The sequence below is a fragment of the Tachypleus tridentatus genome, chromosome 11, assembly GCF_004210375.1.
Source record: "Tachypleus tridentatus isolate NWPU-2018 chromosome 11, ASM421037v1, whole genome shotgun sequence".
NCBI classification, from domain to species: domain Eukaryota; kingdom Metazoa; phylum Arthropoda; class Merostomata; order Xiphosura; family Limulidae; genus Tachypleus; species Tachypleus tridentatus.
The window spans coordinates 76,042,020-76,061,367 of NC_134835.1; the positions used below are offsets into that span (position 1 = coordinate 76,042,020).

The following is a 19,348-nucleotide window of genomic DNA, read 5'->3' on the forward strand; positions in this document are numbered from 1 at the left end:
CCCACTATTCCTTGGTAAAAGAGTAGCCCAAGAGTTGGCGGTTGGTGGTGATGACTAGCTGCCTTCTCTCTAGTCTTACACTGCTAAATTAGAAACGGCTAGCGTAGATAGCCCTTGAGTAGCTTTGAGCAAAAAAAAAACAAATAAACAAACAAAATAATATAACGCATTCAAAGTACTCCAACATAGTTAAAATAACAATAGTCATATATCAAATATTCAATGTAAGAAACATAAACGCTAATGTTTTGAAAAGTACATGTATTTATATTTCCTTCAACTCAGTCAGATCACAAATTCACTTTAACAAAATGATATATTTTAAGCTGCTACAATTTGTTACATCTCTCACTGGTTTCTACTGAAAATTATGTTTGTTTTCTTCTTCTTATGAGTACAAGGCTGAAACAGGCACAGTTGTAGTTAATATAAAATATCCGTAAATCAGAAGCTCCCGGAATAGCTTGGGAAGACCTGTTATGGCCTATTGACTGGGGTATTTCACTCGCAATCTTCGAATCGCGAGTTCGATCCTGGTACTGAAAATGATCGCCCCTTCACCAATTAAAGCATTTTCATGTGACGGTCAATCTCACTCTCATTGGTAAAAGAATAGCCCAAGAGTTGGAGTTGGATGATGGTAACTAATTCTATTCTTCTGGTGTAACTTCGCGAGAAATTCAACAAACAAACAAGTTTCTTAGGACCATAAGCAACTGGTTATGTTTAGTGCTACAACAATACCTGCTGCCTTAATTGATACTCTTAATTTACTAGTGAGATTAACTGTCACTGTTACAATGTATTTGAAACAAAAATGTCATTTTTATTATATAAAGAGAATACTGGTAATTCATTTGATTCTGCTACATATATTTGAAATCAAATATATTCAAACTTCTAAGGTTCAAAGAATATATTCTAATAATATACTGTTTTCACTTGTTTTAAATAAAAGGAAAAGTTTGTTTGTAATATCGGACACTTTTACATAGAAGGGCATTTTATTTCGTATTTTGCATAATATTGTACTATCATTCTGAAATGTTGTGATTTTTTTTGTTAAATATGCTTAACTGTGCACACCTTTTTAACCTACGTGTTGTTAAAATATGTATCCATAATACTATAGCGAAAATCCATCTACGTTTTTTTTCTCTTATTCTCAGCTTTAAGATTTAAAGTTAACAACTGTCGAATTGGCATGACGAAAAAATAAAGAAAAGTGGGTTATTTGTTTCTGTTATTTCTCTTTTCACTTTGGAAAATTCAACAATATAATTCAGAAAATATTTGTAAAAATGTTCACACACATGCATTCTGGCACATTAAACCTTTACAGCTCAATATATAGAAAAATAGGATGTGCAATGTAACGACCTTATTGCTTGTGCTAGTCATATACTTTTATAATACTATTGAGTTTTCTCATGGAAAGTGTCATTGGAGAACTAATTTGACTTAGTGCTTCTTGTGTTTAGTAACATTGTTTGTGTACGGGGTTTAGGATCACCTGGAGATTATGTTCTACATATTTTTGATTATCAAATGACAAGTACACTTTGAAAAACTCATTCCTGTTATACAAGTATGTAGAAGTTACTTTTTCAGTCACCACATTACTGCCAAATTCATTTGACCTAAAACCTCATTTACAGGGGTTTTTCGGCATCTTTGTGCACTCATCAAATCTAAAAGTTAACAGTGCACAACCTGTTTCCCACATACAAGTCTCTTGCGTCTAAAATGCGTTTCAAATACACAGTTCACGCTTGTTGGAATTTATAATTTTTGGTTCATGATTGTCAAAGTATGTAATTCTCGAAAGTATCTGAAGGCCACACATGTTGCCTGAATATTAGTTTACGTTCTCTTACTGCCGTAGGAGGTCACTTTTATTTGTACGCAAATAGTTTCTATTTTCATATTGGACTAATTCGCCTTCATTCAACTTACTGAGGCGAGAACCTGATATTAATGCCATGATCCATTATCTACTATTCCTCTAGTTATTACTTATCTTACCTATCAGTATACCTAAAAACAGTGGTGACCACGATTGAGGACATAGAGTAGCAACTTTTTCGTTAAACTACGAAGAGTTTTATTTTTCTTGATAAAACACAACTTGATTGATAAAGATAGTATGTTTTCCTTTAATCTCCTCAATGTTTTACTAAATATTTGTCTCAAGGTTGTCTCTAACTGTAATCTTAGGGTGTGGAGTAAAATTTGCTGAAAGTATGGGGTGGAAGAAACACCAACGCATAAGCATATCACATAGTTACAAGTAAATATCTTAAGTACGTATTTGTTAAATTTTACTCACTTTTTACCTATTTATCGAAAAGTGTATGTAGAACTGTGAAACCCCTTATCTGATAAATCTATTTCATTTCAGGATATAAAAATTACAAGCACGCTTCCTACTTACAACTCGTACAATTTAGCGTAATACAGGTTTATTGAAGGTTCTTAAAATATAAACATAGAATACAGAAGTTGATGGCGACATGGTTGCTGTCAAGTTGAAAACCTTCAACGGATTAAAAAAACCCGGTTTTCTTATCATGTTAAAAAACGTTTATAAAGAGATTCATATAATGAATGGTATACATGTAGATTTCCTGGAAAACAGTCACGCTTTCCAAAGTTAATTTCAATAATAATTTGTGAAAACCAAAAAACCCAGAGGCCAGTAAAACAACTTAATATGATATATCCTATAACAGACACGGCTGTCAGTTGTCTGTGGTTTAGCAATTTTCACATTTAAATTTCAGTGAAAACGTATCGATTAGCTATTAATAAAAACGGTAAATACGTTGCTAAAAAGCAAAATATTATATTGTGAATAATAGCAATAATTATCCTTTAGATATTATCAAAGGACGTAACTACTACTGACACAAACTTTGTTAACAATAGAGGTGTTTTTTTTGTGTTTTTCTTAAATTCGCGTAAAGCTACACGAGGGCTATCTGCGCTAGTAATCCCTAATTTAGCGGTGTAAGACTAGAGGGAAGGTAGCCAACTATTGGGCTACTTTTTTACCAACAAATAGTGGGATTGACCATTACATTATAACGCTCCCACGGCTGAAAGGGCGAACATGTTTGGTGTGACGGGGATTCGAACCTACAATCCTCAGATCACCAGTCCAGTGCCTTAACCACCTGGCCATGCCAGGCCTATAAAGGAGAACTTGTCATATACATACGTATATACATGACAATAATATGGATACTATACTCTCTTCATATTATTCTACAATAGAAATGTAAGGAAATTGTATTCAAATGTTTGTTCATACATAACTTTTTAATGATGCATTTTTAGTAAATCTGCACATGTATAAACATCAGCCTAATACAATTGTAAAATAATATAGTAAAAATAAAATATATAGTACTCACAACCCATATTACAGCATAATTTCAAAACACATTTTGTACAAATAAAAAATCAGACTACATATATGCAAGAAAGAGGTATTTTTCACTCCCATATTTCAAAACAAATGGGATGATAATATAAAAAAAAATGTTTGAAATAAATATTTATATATAAATATTGCACCAGCCATCACCTAGTAGACTTTCTCACATGTTAAACATAATACAGCAAACAATATAAATGACCATCAACAAATGTGAACATATTAATAAAACGTTTAAACATTTATCACCGTTAAAAAATAAGACTGTCTCCATTCCCATCACAATAAGGATAAAAAACAATAACAAAAGAATACCTGAGACATTAAGGACTAGATATGCAACAATCATAACTGATAAGTTTTCCCTTATAAAATCCAATGTCCAAAATGATTTTCAATTAAATAACTTATATATTTAAACACTGAACAAAATATCTGAAGAAACCAAAGTATCCCTTCACATTACATTTAATCACTCAATATGCACTTTAGTACGAATTAGTATATGTATTTCAGAAAGACTACACATCATATTTGATGGTGAAATATCATGGAAGTTTCTCAAAACACAGTTTTCTGTGGTTAATTTCAGATTACAGCAAAAGCTACAAGATTTAATTAATTTCCACATAACAATGAAAAGCTTGGTTCTAACCAAACAATTTTCAATATTACCAGTTGATATTGCTGAATTTATCTTTTTTGAGAACACTGTATAGCCAATACTGCAGGAATCATAGGATTTTACATTCTAAGATATATATATATATATATATATATATAGTTAAGTTTCTAGAAATTACACACATTGATTCATGGCTTCCTTAATTTTTCTCACAATACAAGTACATAGTTTAGGATCATAGATGTGAAGAAACTTCTCTGTCTGTCCACTTCCACACAGACCTCCTAGTCTCTTCACAGGCTGCTTCAACATAAACTTGATTCCCTTCACTGTTACGTGTGGAGTTTCCACGAGATCATTCCAGGTAATCTGCCAATCCATATTCCACTGACCAAAAATATCCTCATGGTGTAAAAACATTACTCGTCTATTTGTTAGTAGTAAATAGTTTGTACCATCACTGCTAACTGGAAAGTGGGCCATGTATTCATCTGCTGTAGCAGAACATCCTTTTCTAATTTCCTGTAAAATTTCATTTCCTTCAGCTTCAAAGACATTGTATGGTTTAATAACTCTATCTGGATGAATGTAGCGAGGATACCTAACTCGTTTAATTTCATCAGAAAGATCAGTTACTTTCACTACAGCCTCCAAGCCTGAACTAGCTAAATCAACAACACCAGATGTTGGGCGTGCAACAATACCAATTAAACCTTTCCCAACACCCTTAAAAAAGCCTCCAACACCCTCTTCTTTGGCTCCCTCTATTGGTTTCATTACAACACCAGTGACTCCTTCAAAGACTCCCATGACAAAGCCTTTTCCACTCTGAGCTAAACCTTGTCTCACAGCTTCAGGCTGTCTGTTCCTCTGCTGTCGTCTTTTCTTCTGGTACTCTGGGTCCATTGTGAGAGCTGCCACACCTTTACCTAGAGTGCCAGTGATACGAGAAACAGCACCAGCTGCTCCACCAACAGTATGTCTTAATAAGCTTTTAACACCAATAGCTAGTCCTTCTACAAACTCTTCAGGACCCTGCACTGCTCCTTGAAATGGTTCATAAAATAAATCACCAACTCCTTCACTCATTCCAAGCAAGAGCCCAACAGGATTACCAATAACATCAAGGCCAAGTACTAACATGTAAAGTTGCTTAAGAGCTTGTCTTTTGTAGTGTATGATTGCATCTAATAAAATCTGTCTATGAGAAAGGAAAACATTCTGCTTCTCAAAGTAGTTTAGTTTAAATACCACATCTTGTATTTCAGTTACTGTGATTCCAACACTTTGCAAGAAAAGATTGAAGAGTTCAGAATTAATAGGATTTGGTTGATTAAGGTAATGTGTACCTCCTGTTATAGAGAAACTTAAATGAAGTTTAATCGGTGAGAAATGAAGAATGTCATAGAAACTTTTCTGATCATGGAAAGAGTAGGCTGTAACAAATGCCTTCATGTTATTTTTCAGTATTTCTTTGTCTTTCTTCAAAAGCTCTGCATAATTTCTGTTACCCATTTCTTTTGAAGAAAAGAAAGCAACCAGGGAATTTATAAAGCTCTGATCTACTTTCACATGAAACTCCTGTATCAATACTTTAAAGTACTTGAATTGATTAAGTAAACTGTGTTCTGCTTTCCTCATCATGATGCTGACCTCAGTGAAAGGTTTAGGAGTACTGTCAAAAGTAACAGACTTTGGAGGTGGTACTGGAGCAAAAACCACAGGAAAGACACAATCTGTTACCTGATTATCAATTTGTAATTTGTTTATTTTCACATGCAACTGTATATGATGAACAGATGAGCCGTACTGAACCCAAACACCTACTTGAAAGGTCCTTCGAATGTGCCTTTTATTAGGCTTATACATTAGCATCTCACTGAAGTCAATTTCAATTTTTTCATTGAGATATTTCTTGGAATTTGTCAGTTTTCCTAATTTAGTTTCATTCAAGTATTGCTGGTATCCAGTTTCTAATAATATATTTTCTTGTACATTTACAGGTTTGAAACTTAAGCTTTTAAGCTTGCACTTTTCCCACAACACTCCTGAATTAGCAAAGCTAACATACATAATCTCAGATCTATTCTCACTGTCTACAAAAGAAATTCCAACACCTAAAAGAGAAACAGTTACTTCTTGCTCGTATTGCTCTAGCTCACCAGCTACTTGAGCAGCAGTTACTAATGCAACATCTTCTGTAAAGAATAAAGTTCGTTGAAATCCATCCAAAAAAGACACCCAGTACATTTTTGTATCTTTGTCAGCAAAAAACTCACCAATACCATCTTGGATCAGATTGTTTTCATAAAGTTTCTGTCCACACAACCAGATCAATTTTTTTTCACCCATTGGATCTTCCCATGTGTAGAGAATACAGTGTTGTGGTTCTAGCTGTTGTTTATCCTTTTTACCACACTGAGAATAATTCACAGTAAAACTGTCTGTGTGATTAACAAGTCGAACTGGAGCTGACCCTTCATAGTAATCACAGAAGTTTAATACAGATGAAGATTCTCTATATTGGCAATCAACATAAATTGCTCCTTTAATGCCAGCCAATCTTAAGAGATGTGAATGTGGTTCTTTGAATGAAAAAGGTGCACTCTGGTCTTTAAAACCATAATATCTTACTACCATTCCTGATTTCTTGGTTTGATCAGGCCAAAATGGAACACACTCACCAGAAGGGACAGTAAGCCACTGTGCTGATTCTAGGTCCTCTTTAATTTGAATATCACACTTGCTCTTATTATTTAACAGATAAAACGGTGTGAACACAACAATTTTGGTCAAGCTAGATTGGCTAAGCATAATTTGTACACCAACACAGTATATTTTACCACCTTTTACTCTCGCAGCAACTGAGCCACAATTTCCAACAGCATCCAATGAAAATTCATCTGACCATTCTGAATCTTCCACTTTTAAAGATACCTTGCTTTTAGAAAAAAAGTTTTTGGTTCTAAATGAAAATAATACAGGGACATTTAAATTTCCAGGATGGCTAGTATCGTTATGTTTCTCTCCTTTGTATGCCAGTAGAAGATTTGTTTTGTTTATCATCCAAAAGGGACAGTATATTTCCATATCTAAATAACCATCACACTTTCTAGTATGCATACCTAGGTCTAAAGTCAGTTCTTTTGATGAAAATGTCCAAACAGATAATTCAGTTACAATAGGATTCAATTCTTTAGTGCATACCCATATTTGATCCAGATAATTTGGCAATTTTATCTGTAAATAAGTCTTGCCAGGATAAGCAAATGTAAGATCATGAGTGCTGCCTTCATCCAAGATATATTCTTCTTTCATTCCTTGTTTAGTATAAGTGACAATTAGAGGAAGCAAGTTTCTTAGTGATGCAGTTGGTCGTAAATGTAATGTGTAACAAGAGCTCATTCCAGTCCTTTTCATAGATTCTTCATAAAGAATTTCTTCAACCTCTCCAAATATTTTGAAAAAAAAAATGCTTTCGACATCACCATGACCAGTGCATTCAAGAGTTTTGAATGTATTTGGCTCATTTATTAGATCCTTCCAAACAAATGGCTCTGTACACATAGTAACTGAATCTTTGTTAGGCTTAAAGAAAAGTTCACTAGTAAGAGAGTATATACCATGTAATGGAACAAACCACATCTTATTAGGTTCTACAAGTCCACAGATTTGCAGTTCATTTCCACTTGGCTTCTTGTAATATAATTCAAATGGCATTGACAAATGATTAAATAAGGTGATGCAGCCATGAAAAGTAACTGTTTTTACACCATGTAATAAAGACACATCCACAACAAAAGCCCACAGACCATCTGGGTAGGTTTCAAAAGGTAGCTGATAGCACTGCTTACCAACCTGAGAAATATTGAGTCTTTGAACACAATTTATCTTATGAGTCACAATTTTCAAGCAAAGTGTTTCCTCTACTTTTACATTCTGCTTGTTTAGAACAGATATATAACTTTCTGATTCTTTAGTGGAAGAGCATTTTAAATAAAGTGTTTTACCAGACTCCAACAATACTTCTCTGAAACTAAATTGATTTTGTCCAACAATTTGTAATGTATCATTGGTCAGTATTACACGTACTGGAACACCTAAGTAGTTTTGTATAACGTATGATGCTTCTGGTTGTGTGATTTCGAATTTGTGAGTCTTTTTAACTACCTCACCAAAGGCATTGATAAGGTTATTTAAAACCTCTAGAGCAATCTTACTGACTGTCAACTCCATTATATCACTAGAAAATATAACAATATTCATAACTGGGGGGGAAAAAGGAACCTCATATGATTCTTCATTCTCACCAGGCACTTCTGGTAATTCAGGGTTCTTGGTCACTTCCACAACCAGCTCCCATGGTTTTGACTTCCCACTTGGCTGTTCAACTGGCTCAAGGAGTGGTTCCCACAAAGCCAGTTTCTCATTATAGTTGGCAATTTCTATCAATAAAACTGACTCAACATGAAGACTTGAGCTCCAGTTTTGTACCTTAGCCTGGAAAGCAGCTTCCATCAAAATCATAGGAACTGTCTGTTTCCCTCTACCTATTTCAATTGTTAATATAATAGTTTTCATAGTCAACATCAATAGTTCTGAATCAGCTTCTGCTTGCACACTTTCTTCAGTAGGCAATGTAGCATCAGATATTAAAGCATCTTCTGCAAATGCTACACTTTCTAAAAACCAAAAAGAGCATTCTTCAAGTTTTTTTGGCAACCACAAGTCAAAATGATTTTGACAACACTTTTCTTCTTCAGTCGTTTTTAAGCTTTGCTGATGGGACAAACCAGATAAAATTTTTGTCATTATAAGCATAGTATTTGGTGATATATTCAAGCAAGTTTGTGTGAATTCAATATTTATATGCTGACTTCTGATTTTGGGTGAACTAGAACAAATAATAATATCACAGGGTCTCAGAATTTCTGAACTTGTCTCTTCCCTTAATTCAGAGTTAAAACAAGCTGTAAAAGCTGAAATTTAGAAATCAGTCCAGATACTAACCGAGTATCTGGTGACACTGACACTTTAGCATTCATTTGAAAGTTCAAGATTAGAGCATTAGAATTATAATCTTCCATGTCTTCTATTAGAACTAAATCTGGCTGTTTAATATCAAGGGTTATGGTTATAAATGTTCTAGAACTAGTGTCAGAATGGTTTGAAACTGTCTCAGGGATCAAATCATTAGTAGACTGTGGTGAAATGTTTTTAACTGGCATAGCCTTACCAAAAAACTCTTTCAGTGTCATTAAATACCATAAGTTAAGAACAAGATAAAAACTTGAAATTTTGACATCCAGAAATCTCTCCTGGCTTGAATACTGAATGAAAGTAATATAAATCATATTCTGATTATCATCATTAGCTACACTGCTGCATTCCATTAGTCTGGTGATTCCTTTCTTCCTAACAGCCCGTATGTCATCCAAAATGCAGTTGTTAAGAACTATATTAGCCCAAAGAAATCCATCACTAAGAATTTCTCCCCTTACAGCTATGGTTAAAAATTCAAGCTCAGCCAGTGCACATTCCATTTTTCTTTCTGATGAATCTAAAGGCATGTTGGAATTTCCCTGAAAAAGAGAAACTTTAAAACTATCCAAGTGGAAAGTAAATGTTGCTCTTTTAAAAACAAATTCATTAAATTTAGTATCCTTTGTCTCTTTCTTTAAAATGTTTTTTACAATTACTTTTTCAGATGTGGCAGCTCTTGCCAAAAATTCTGGTGATGAGTTGCTTTGATGTACAGCACTAAAATTTTCAAGTAACACCTTCAAAATAACAGTGAAGTCTCCTTGGCTCAATGTCATTTCCATACTGTCAAGTTTACCTCTAACTACTATTTCTGGAATGTTCTTACAACACCCTATAGAGAGGTTACGAATTATTTCCAAATTCATGTTGATTGGTTTTAGTAACATGGACTCTGACAGAATATTTGCAGATGGAATGTGAACAACAGCAGAAGATAATTTTAAGTCAAAGAATTCTAAAGACAAGTTGTCAAATACTATTGGAATGTCACAATTACTAAGATCATTTACCACTTTAAAATGATTGTGCAATTTCAGTGTCCCTAAATCTGCAACTACAGCTGTATCAGAGCTAACATTCTGTGGAATTACAATAAGTGGAGCCTTTAGAAATATATCTAAAGATATTTTAGTTGCTTTTTGATATGCTTCTTCCATTCCATGTATAGCTATCTCCACTGCTGCTTTGCTTGCTTCTGATAATTTCTTCTTTGCTGTTTTAAATTCACTGATGAAGTTCAGTATCTTCCAAGCATAAAAATACAAAAAGACTATTTTCACTGCACCAAGAAATACTTTCAGTTCCACATCTACAAATGTTATGTCTGAGTATATTTCTTTCCTTTCTTTTGATTTATTGAAAACAATTTCCACTCTTAGCACTTCTTTACCAACAGTAGACAGGATTTTTGAGTATAAAATATTTGGTAAAGAGTTCATCACTAAAATTTCTTTCAAAGAACAAGCTAATACTGTCTTTGATTTCAACAGTTTCACTTCACCATCCATTTCTCTGATCTGCATGCTCATAATGTTCACATTACTTGTACAAAGTGAAATACAAAGGGAAGAAAGTTTAGCATTGACTTCAGTGTCAATAAAATTATCATTCTTATACTTTCTTTTAGAACGCTTTTTTTCATTTGATATTTGAGCAAACTGATGTTTTAACTCATTTACAGCAGTCCTACTTACTGCTGTTAATTGTGATTGCTCCTTATGTGATGTCAAGTTAGAAGCAAATGTAATTAATGATAACAAGGCATCCTGGTGCAACATTATATCCAATTGTGTAAACCTGACAAAAACCTTCCAAAAAGTGGATTCACAGTGTGTAACAAACTTAGGTCCTTTCTTAACAGCCTGCAAAATCTGTAATGTAAAGAAGTTTTCTGATACATTGGGTTTAAAAGGGGTATTCAACAGGTAAAGTACCTGTTTATCTGGTGTTAAATATTCCTTGTGCTCCAGATAAATTCCACCTAGAAAAATATTTGCACTCATACCAGATGCATGAATGCATACACAAGTACCAAGTCTGTGAAGTTCAAATCCAATAATTTGCTTTTCTATTCCATCTACTTGTTGAAAGAGGTTAACTGCCATTTTCTTTATTTCCAAATTTAGCTGAAGTTTTGTAAGCTCACTAGCTTCATCTTCTTTAGTCCCAGATGCACATTGTTTATCTTCCCTGGCAGCATCATAACTTAATTTTTCTAACTGAATGACTTGTTTTAGAGCATTCATTTGAACCTGCCTGATGTCAGTTGTAACAGTAGAACTTACTGTTTCCTTTTCTCTTGGGGTGTAATACAGTTGGCCTTCTGGAAATGGAATACTTTGAATAAGATTCATCAAGTTTTGCAGTTTTGAGTCAGAAAAAGCTAGATTCAAAAGTGGCAATTCTCCATAAATTTTTATTTTCGGCATTTGACTGTCATCTGATAAAATGGCTTTCATGAGGCTGATATCCAAAGAGACAGGATACAACAAATTAGTCGTTGACACTTCCTCTTCAGTATGTTTTCTCCAATCATTTCCAGTTTTGGTAAGCAATAAAACAAGGTTTTGTAAATGAATATCAAACTTGTCATATGCTTCAGTCATCACTGTTTCACTTTCTTCCTTCTTTGCTTGTTCTTTTTTAACAAACTTTATTCTTGATGGTGAACTTTTTGTTTCTCTTTGAACTGACTGCATTTGAAAATTTCCAAGATTAATCACCAGTACATTTTGGCTTTGTTTTAAATCTCCATATTCTGGAACAACAATATATGAAGGTTTGATGTCAATATTGAGATCCAAAGTTTTGTGTTGCTCAAAAACATCTTTTAAGTCAAGTGATGTTTGATACTTGAATTCTTCCAGTTTCTTTTTGACATGAGCCTGCAACTGACAAATTTGTAATGTGCATGGTAATGTAAACATTTCAATCAAATTGTTAACAGTAAGAGCATCAAAAATAATTTCCAGTGGCATTGTTAGTACATTTATTTTTTGATCACACATCTGATCTAATGGATTTGTTTCAACCAAAATTTGAAGTACTGGACTTTCTTTTGGTGCACTTAAATTTTCAAGTTTGATCACCTGTGGTCTTCTTAAATCTGATGAAAATGATCCATACACAGTAAAATTTTGCACTTGCATATTCAGTTTGATTGCTTCTGCAGCTGGTCTGTGCTCAATCAAACTTGAAATTTTCCTTGAATCAACCATCATTATTTCTCTGTTAAATTTTGTATCATCTATAATTGAGATGACAAATTTTCTTAACTCAAAAATCACTTTGTTTGCAATGAATTCTTTTGGATATTCTATTGGGAGAGAATTTTCTTGATAACCAATGGCTTTATACAGTTTTGCTTTCTCCGATTCTGTCATGGCTTCATTAAATTTCTTAACAATATCACCTCTGACATTACTGTTTATTTTCTTAGTTTTTAGGCTATCATGAAATAAGCTGCTAAGCCGTCTACCTGACGCTTTGCGTTTTAGTTTGTGGGAAACATCTATTTCTGCTTGCCTCCGCATGAGAGTTATGTTGAAAACATCCAGTTTATTTTCACAGTCATCAATTTGTTGCTGAATATTTTGGGAAAGTTTCTTAGATAACAATTTTTCCTTGTACAGATCTTTATACTTGCAGCAAGTCTCTTGATGCTGCTGCATGTGTATCCATGACCAGTTTCTACGTTTTCTTTGAATATTTTCAAGAACACATTTATACCCAAATTCCCACCACAGTTTTGCATTTCCTTTGTATGGTTTATCTGGCCTGTATTTTCTATAGATAGAAGCAAGTGATATTCGATCCCATGCTTCCAAGAGATTTACAATGTCTTGATATTGTGATCTGCTCATACTCATAAAAACATCATCAACTATGATGTTCAACCAAACCTTTGGAACACAAAAACTGGATCTATCAGCTTCTGGTTTGGGATTCAAGACTATCCTTGCAATAAGAGTCACTGGCTTAAGCAAAAATGAATGATTTATTGGCTTATAGTTTTCAGAAGCAATGGCTTGCAGCATTGCCCTTTTCCTATTATCAGAGTCCATCTTGCTGAAGAGTTTTGTACTACTATTCCAGTATATACCTAAATTATCTATATTTACAAGTTTATTAAACATTTTTACAGTTTCTTTGATTATGCATGGTTTCCAGCTCTCATCTGTAGTTTCAAACAATAAGTTATGAAGTGTTATTCCAGCAGCAAATGGAGAATTTACATTGATGAAATCATCTTCATATCGAATGTGAACATTCGTAACCTTTACCTGCAAATTACGAATTATCTGGGTAAGTATCTTCTCTTTGAAGGAATCTTGTTTTTTATTCCTGTGTTTGAGTTTTTTAGCTTCTTTGGTTTTTGTATTTTCAGCTTCCTGAAGTACTTTATTCTTTGTCTCTTGAAAGATTTTTTTCTCTTTTTCTTCATCATATTTTTGAACAGCACTAGGTGTGACAATAACATACAACCCATCCACTACAGCAGTGACAGGAGATGAATAAATATTTTTCCATGGAATCTTCAAAATTAGTTCACTTAAATATCCAAAAGCAATTTTTAATGGAATATCTAAATCTTCCAGTGCATTCTGCTTAATATCAAGGTTCTTCAATATGATATTTCCTCCCCATATTGCTAGTTTTAATTTTGAACGATCTAAATTTTCAACATAGTCTCCAAGAAACTTATTTAGTAAGTCTGATACAATGCTTTCAAACATCTTGTTTTCTGTTTAGGTTAGCAGTGCCACTAATGCATAGCTGCCAAAACCATATATTACTATTACATCTAATGATTTAGTGAAAAAAGTGAGACATTTGTTTTTCTCTATTTTAAATTAATTGCATTGTCTCTCTCATCCCAAGTAAAGTAGGCTTAACTTGAACATAAAACCATTTATGAATATAACACTCAAAATAATTTTTTCTTTGGAATTCCAAGAACAGTTACTTTTTTTAAGATTTAAGACAACTGTTAATCAGAACATTTTGGTACAGAAATACTTTGTTCTCGTGATTTCGGATTACTATAAAAATACTGGCACTGCATTATTTTTTCTTTCTTAAATACCACTTAAGTTACATACTTTCAAGTGAAAGTTGAAATATATTTGCACCTTTAAGATTAATGGCAATATATCTGCACTACAAATCAAATGTAAAGTAATTTGAAACCCAATACATTCTGGTAACTACATTATTCAAGGTATGGCCTACACTACTGACCGTCTCACTCAAGTTCTGTGACTGGTAGAACATACGAGTTAACTTGAACACTTATTAGTAAACATATCAAAAATAGAACACATAAATTACAAACGATAAAGTTCTAGGCCTAACTGGTACTAGTAATTTAGTGACCTCTGTCTTATTACGATCGATTTACTAGCCAGTTTAAAGATCTGAATGTTATATAAGAACTGAATTATTCATATTACTTTCAATGGAGAGAATGTGAAAACTTAGATTAATCGGTATCACCAGTAGCGGACCTAGGATTCTGGAAAGGAAAGGTGCGTTCGCCTAGACAGTCGCCATATAATTTCAGTATACATCATTTATATAGATGTAACAAGATGATAAATAAAAAAAAATTAATATAATATTATAAATTATTTGTCTGTATCCAGGAAAAGAATAAAAAATATTTTATTGAAATCATTTATTGTTAAAAGGGGCGCAAAATTATGATAAAAGAGGAAGCGACAGCGCTTCCCTCTTAATCCACTAGTGAATATCGCCATCTTTGATTACTGCATTACACAGATTCAAAGTTACCTTTTGAAAACCGCTCAGTATCACTCTATCCTAATACAGATCTTCAAAGTAAGCATTTTAAAACGATAACAGTTAGTGGTTTAGGAAAAAGTTGTAAAGTGAGGGAACAAGGCTATACATGCAGATTTTGCAATGAGAGATTGAAAGTATTAAAATGCTATTAATGGCATTTCAATATAGGGGGTCTGGGGATATATCATCCAGAAAGTTAATACAATAATATAATTCACAGTTGTTATGTAAGTTTTCTCATATTTATAAACCATACAAACATATTAAAGTAAATTAGGGCAGATGGTCTTATCACTACTCTGCTGTAATAAACTGGAGAGCGATAACGTTATATTATTTTTTCCCATTTGTTAGTTACAATTAATAAAACACATATTTAAGATAGAATGTAATTATTCATGCAAAAGCTTTTAGACTTACCACCAAATGTGTAAGGGAAGAAAATATTATGCGTATACTGAATGTCTTAAGATATATATGTAACAACATGTTTTACTGTCACTGGATTTACATGTGTGTACTCTAAAATTAATGTAACTTTGGCCATAATAATAATAAACATCGAGAAATAGTATAAGTTATTGCAATGAAAGGAAGAGGCTTGGGGTTTTAATTCTTTGTTCTTAAGCACAAAACTACACAGTGGGCTATCTGTGTTGTACCCGTCATTGGCATCGAAACCAAGTTTTTAGTGCCATATGTCTACTGAATTACAACCGAATTACTGGAAGGAAGAATTTAGTCCTCTTTTTGATCATATACGTTTGAAAGTTGTGCCAAAAAATATACTAGCAAAAATCATATATAGATAGCTTAATACTAACCTATAATCTAAACTAATTTGAAACTATAAGAAAATCACTTTTTTCTTGCTATTCGTCTAGTAACCCATTATAATATAAACAGTAGGCTTTAATCAACTGTATTATATTTTTATAAGCTATATTTTTTAATGTCATGATTTGTTTATTAGCTAGAGGAAGATGGGACCGAATGATGACATTAAGATAAGATAAGCTTAAAATACCTGACGAATTTTAAATTATTCGATATCAAATTTTCTAGTAAATTCAATGGTAAAATGTCAATACAGTGACAGAGAAATATCGATGAAAGACAAAGGAGATAACGAGTTATCTTTTAGGTTGCAGATTAAATCATTCAGTGTATTCAAGTTTTTGAATCTGCATTAGCTATGATGTATTGAGTTTGTACAAGTAAGTTTATTGCAATATTGGCACGGTACAGTTACCGTGATTGTAACTGTAGTATACAAATTATAATAGTAACCAAGCTTGTAAAAATGTTAAGAAATAAATAATCTTATTTGTTATTTATATGTGGGCTAGAGTTTGAATTATTTAACAAGATAGCTTTAAAGAACCTGCCAATTATAGAGAAATGTTACAATAGTATCCTGACTTCATCTGAGTCACATAACTTATGAACATTTCATTAACCAAAACTCGAAGATATCTATTGATCAATAACTGAATGGGTTTACTGCGTTTATTACCTGATGTGATGTAGAGTTTATTGCAACTGCTTATTTTTCTTTGTAAGAAAGTATATAAATACTAATATTCTAGTTTATGACTGTACTAGAGATATAATATATATTTTATCAGCATTAAAACAACACACAGGTCATGCAGTGTTTTGTATCTCGCTGTAATTTCAGGTGATCACTGTAGTTTTTTATCAAATGTGTCACAAATCAATAATTCAAGTAACAATTTTTTATCGACCTGAAAAATTGTACTTTAACGCATATTGCATTAAATCAGTAATTAAATGCACATAAAAAGCTTGGAAAGTAATGGTTGCAATTCTCTTTTAACCAACTACCTGTTGTAACTGAATGATAATTAAGTGAATATTTTGCGATTTACTATATATACATCTATTTGTGAAGCGAAACACCGGTTATAAGTGCAGGACAATATGCTTGAGAACCATTATAAACCACAGTATCATGGTTCTCTGACAGTGGTACAACTAGAGGTCCTAGATCCCCGCAGCAAGAAATTCTTGAAACTTTGCACACACAATACAAAAACTCTGTGGCACCAAGATACCATCCACACTTGTTCTAACATTTTTCTAGCTACATTAAGTCAAAATGTTCAGTGATGATCTGAATACTGTATATTATGCATTGCTTAGAGAAGGAACTGATTAAGACAGAGCAAACTTTAAAATTGTTGGGCCTCTTCTGTAAAGGATTTCCTGAATATTGTTTGTCCAGTCTCAGGAACTTGGAAAGATCTTTGATACTTACTCATTATTATTATCAGCTATTACATAAAGTGGAATGAGGTTTATGCATTATATAATATATTAACACAGTCCATATCTATTGCATTGGCAGAAAAGTGGAGACCATGGTGCAGAACAATAGTGGAAATCTACAGAGAGCTAATATCAACAGCCAACATTTAATGTGTTGTGTAAAGTGTTAGATGAAGTGAAAACATGTACTTATCCTTAATGGTTTGAAAGAGTGGGTAATACAGACTACCAAGGGAGTTATGTTTACAAAATTTATTAACACTCCTACGAATAGTGGGGCCTAATAGGCCCCAAAGCAACTTAAAAGGTTATTAATATTAGGCTAACAATTTTGTATTTAAATGAAATTGCCATTTAAATCCATTAATGAATGGATTAACGAGATTCCCACTGTCCCTATCTACTATCTAGCGAAACCACAGCCAGGGGAACGGGCTTGGAGAAATCAGGACTAGAAACGTCTTTTCGTAGGAGTGTTAACTCCAATAGAATGAACTTGGATAAACACTCACTGTTTTTAATCATGAGCTTTAGAGCAACTGAACAAAAGCCTATGAACTGTTACACAAACATGCTCTTGTTTGATTAACTTGAAAAGACGTCCATCAATTTTCACAGTAATATGTGAATGGTTAAGGTCTATCTATGATGATCGATGAAGAGTTTGCTAAACAACAGCTAAGGATTGCTGTTAGAACACAGAAGAAGTATTATAACTCGAAAGTAAAAGACTGGATATTTCATTGTGGTGATTGGATCTTAATTTGGTACACACCAGCAGCATGGAAACAACTTGGTTCTGGCTTCACTAGTCTGTATTTGACACTTCAGCAAGCTGCTTCATTGACATATGAGATACAGAAACATGAGGTACACGAACATTTGTAGATTAGGTCAGTAAGCTGTGTCCATATGTTACAGACAAGCCTTTGGTGCATAGGCTTGATGATAAATCTGAAGATATCTATTTATTTAAAACCTTTATCTGTTCTTATTACATCACACTATAGGAATCATGTCATACGAAAACACATAAACTGTCTGAAGTTTTATATTCATCCTGATAGAATTCTGAAGACATGTATAGAACAAGAGGAATTAAAAACTGAGTTGTTACGAATGAAGCATGTACCAGCTGAAAAGAAGTTTAACTCAACTATTGTAAATAGAGCAGTTAAGAAATTCAATAACACATTAGATCAAGTTATTACTTAAACCGAACTATGAAATGTTTGTAACGAAGTGTTACGTCTTATTTTCCAATTTATCAAGTATTTTATACTAAAGTTTATGCATTATATTTTGTGATTTCCACTTTATTATAAGAGTTAGAATAGTCGTTGGAGAAATAATTGACTTAATAGGCTTTGTTTGTTTTGTTTTTGATTCTTGAATTTCGCACAAAGCTACTCGAGGGCTATCTGTGCTAGCCGTCCCTAATTCAGTAGAGTAAGACTAGAGGGAAGGACCATCACCACCCACCGCCAACTATTGGGCTACTCTTTTACCAACGAATAGTGGGATTGACCGTAATATTATAACGCCCCCAACGGCTGAAAGGGCGAGCATGTTTGGCGCGACGGGGATGAGAACCCGCGACCCTCAGATTACGAGTCGCACGCCTTAACATGCTTGGCCATGTCGGGCTAATAGGCTTTATAACCCTTCCTTTTACAGCTATCGGATGATATTGTAAAATACAATGGAGCTAATAAAACTAAAGGTCATATTATATTTGTTTTAAATTTTTAATTTTATAAGGAAAAATTCTATAAAGTCCTCAACCTCTCTAATTATGTGAACTGTATCATTTGATCTTCTTTAATTTATTTATCAATCATGTCCGAAGTACGAAATTTAACTTAAATTGCTCGTTATAATATAGATAGTACAAAGGCAAAATCTAATGTTCCTAGCTTTGAATATTATTTATTTACAGGGTCATAATCTAGAAAATCAAATCTACTTGCCACGCTACCTGCCACATCCTCTCTTTTTCAAATTCCCCATAATTCTCTCTGACGTTTCATTCTACGTAATAGAAAGGCAAAACATTAATCTGTTGAATGACGTATTATATTTACATGATTTCAATAAAGGGTAATGTATATTTCTGTATCTTCTTCCATTTGAAAGTTTGTCTT

The 19,348-nt window shown here is 33.2% G+C and overlaps 1 protein-coding gene across 1 annotated transcript; it reads right to left on the reverse strand.

Annotated features, from left to right (window-relative positions):
* Positions 1-4,112: 4,112 nt before the first annotated feature.
* On the reverse strand, positions 4,113-14,669 carry LOC143232501 (intermembrane lipid transfer protein VPS13A-like). The gene is given in 2 exon segments (XM_076468051.1): positions 4,113-9,017; positions 9,020-14,669. Coding segments are annotated over 2 exon segments (9,603 nt in total). The 5' UTR covers positions 13,844-14,669; the 3' UTR covers positions 4,113-4,238.
* Between the last annotated feature and the right edge of the window lie 4,679 nt (positions 14,670-19,348).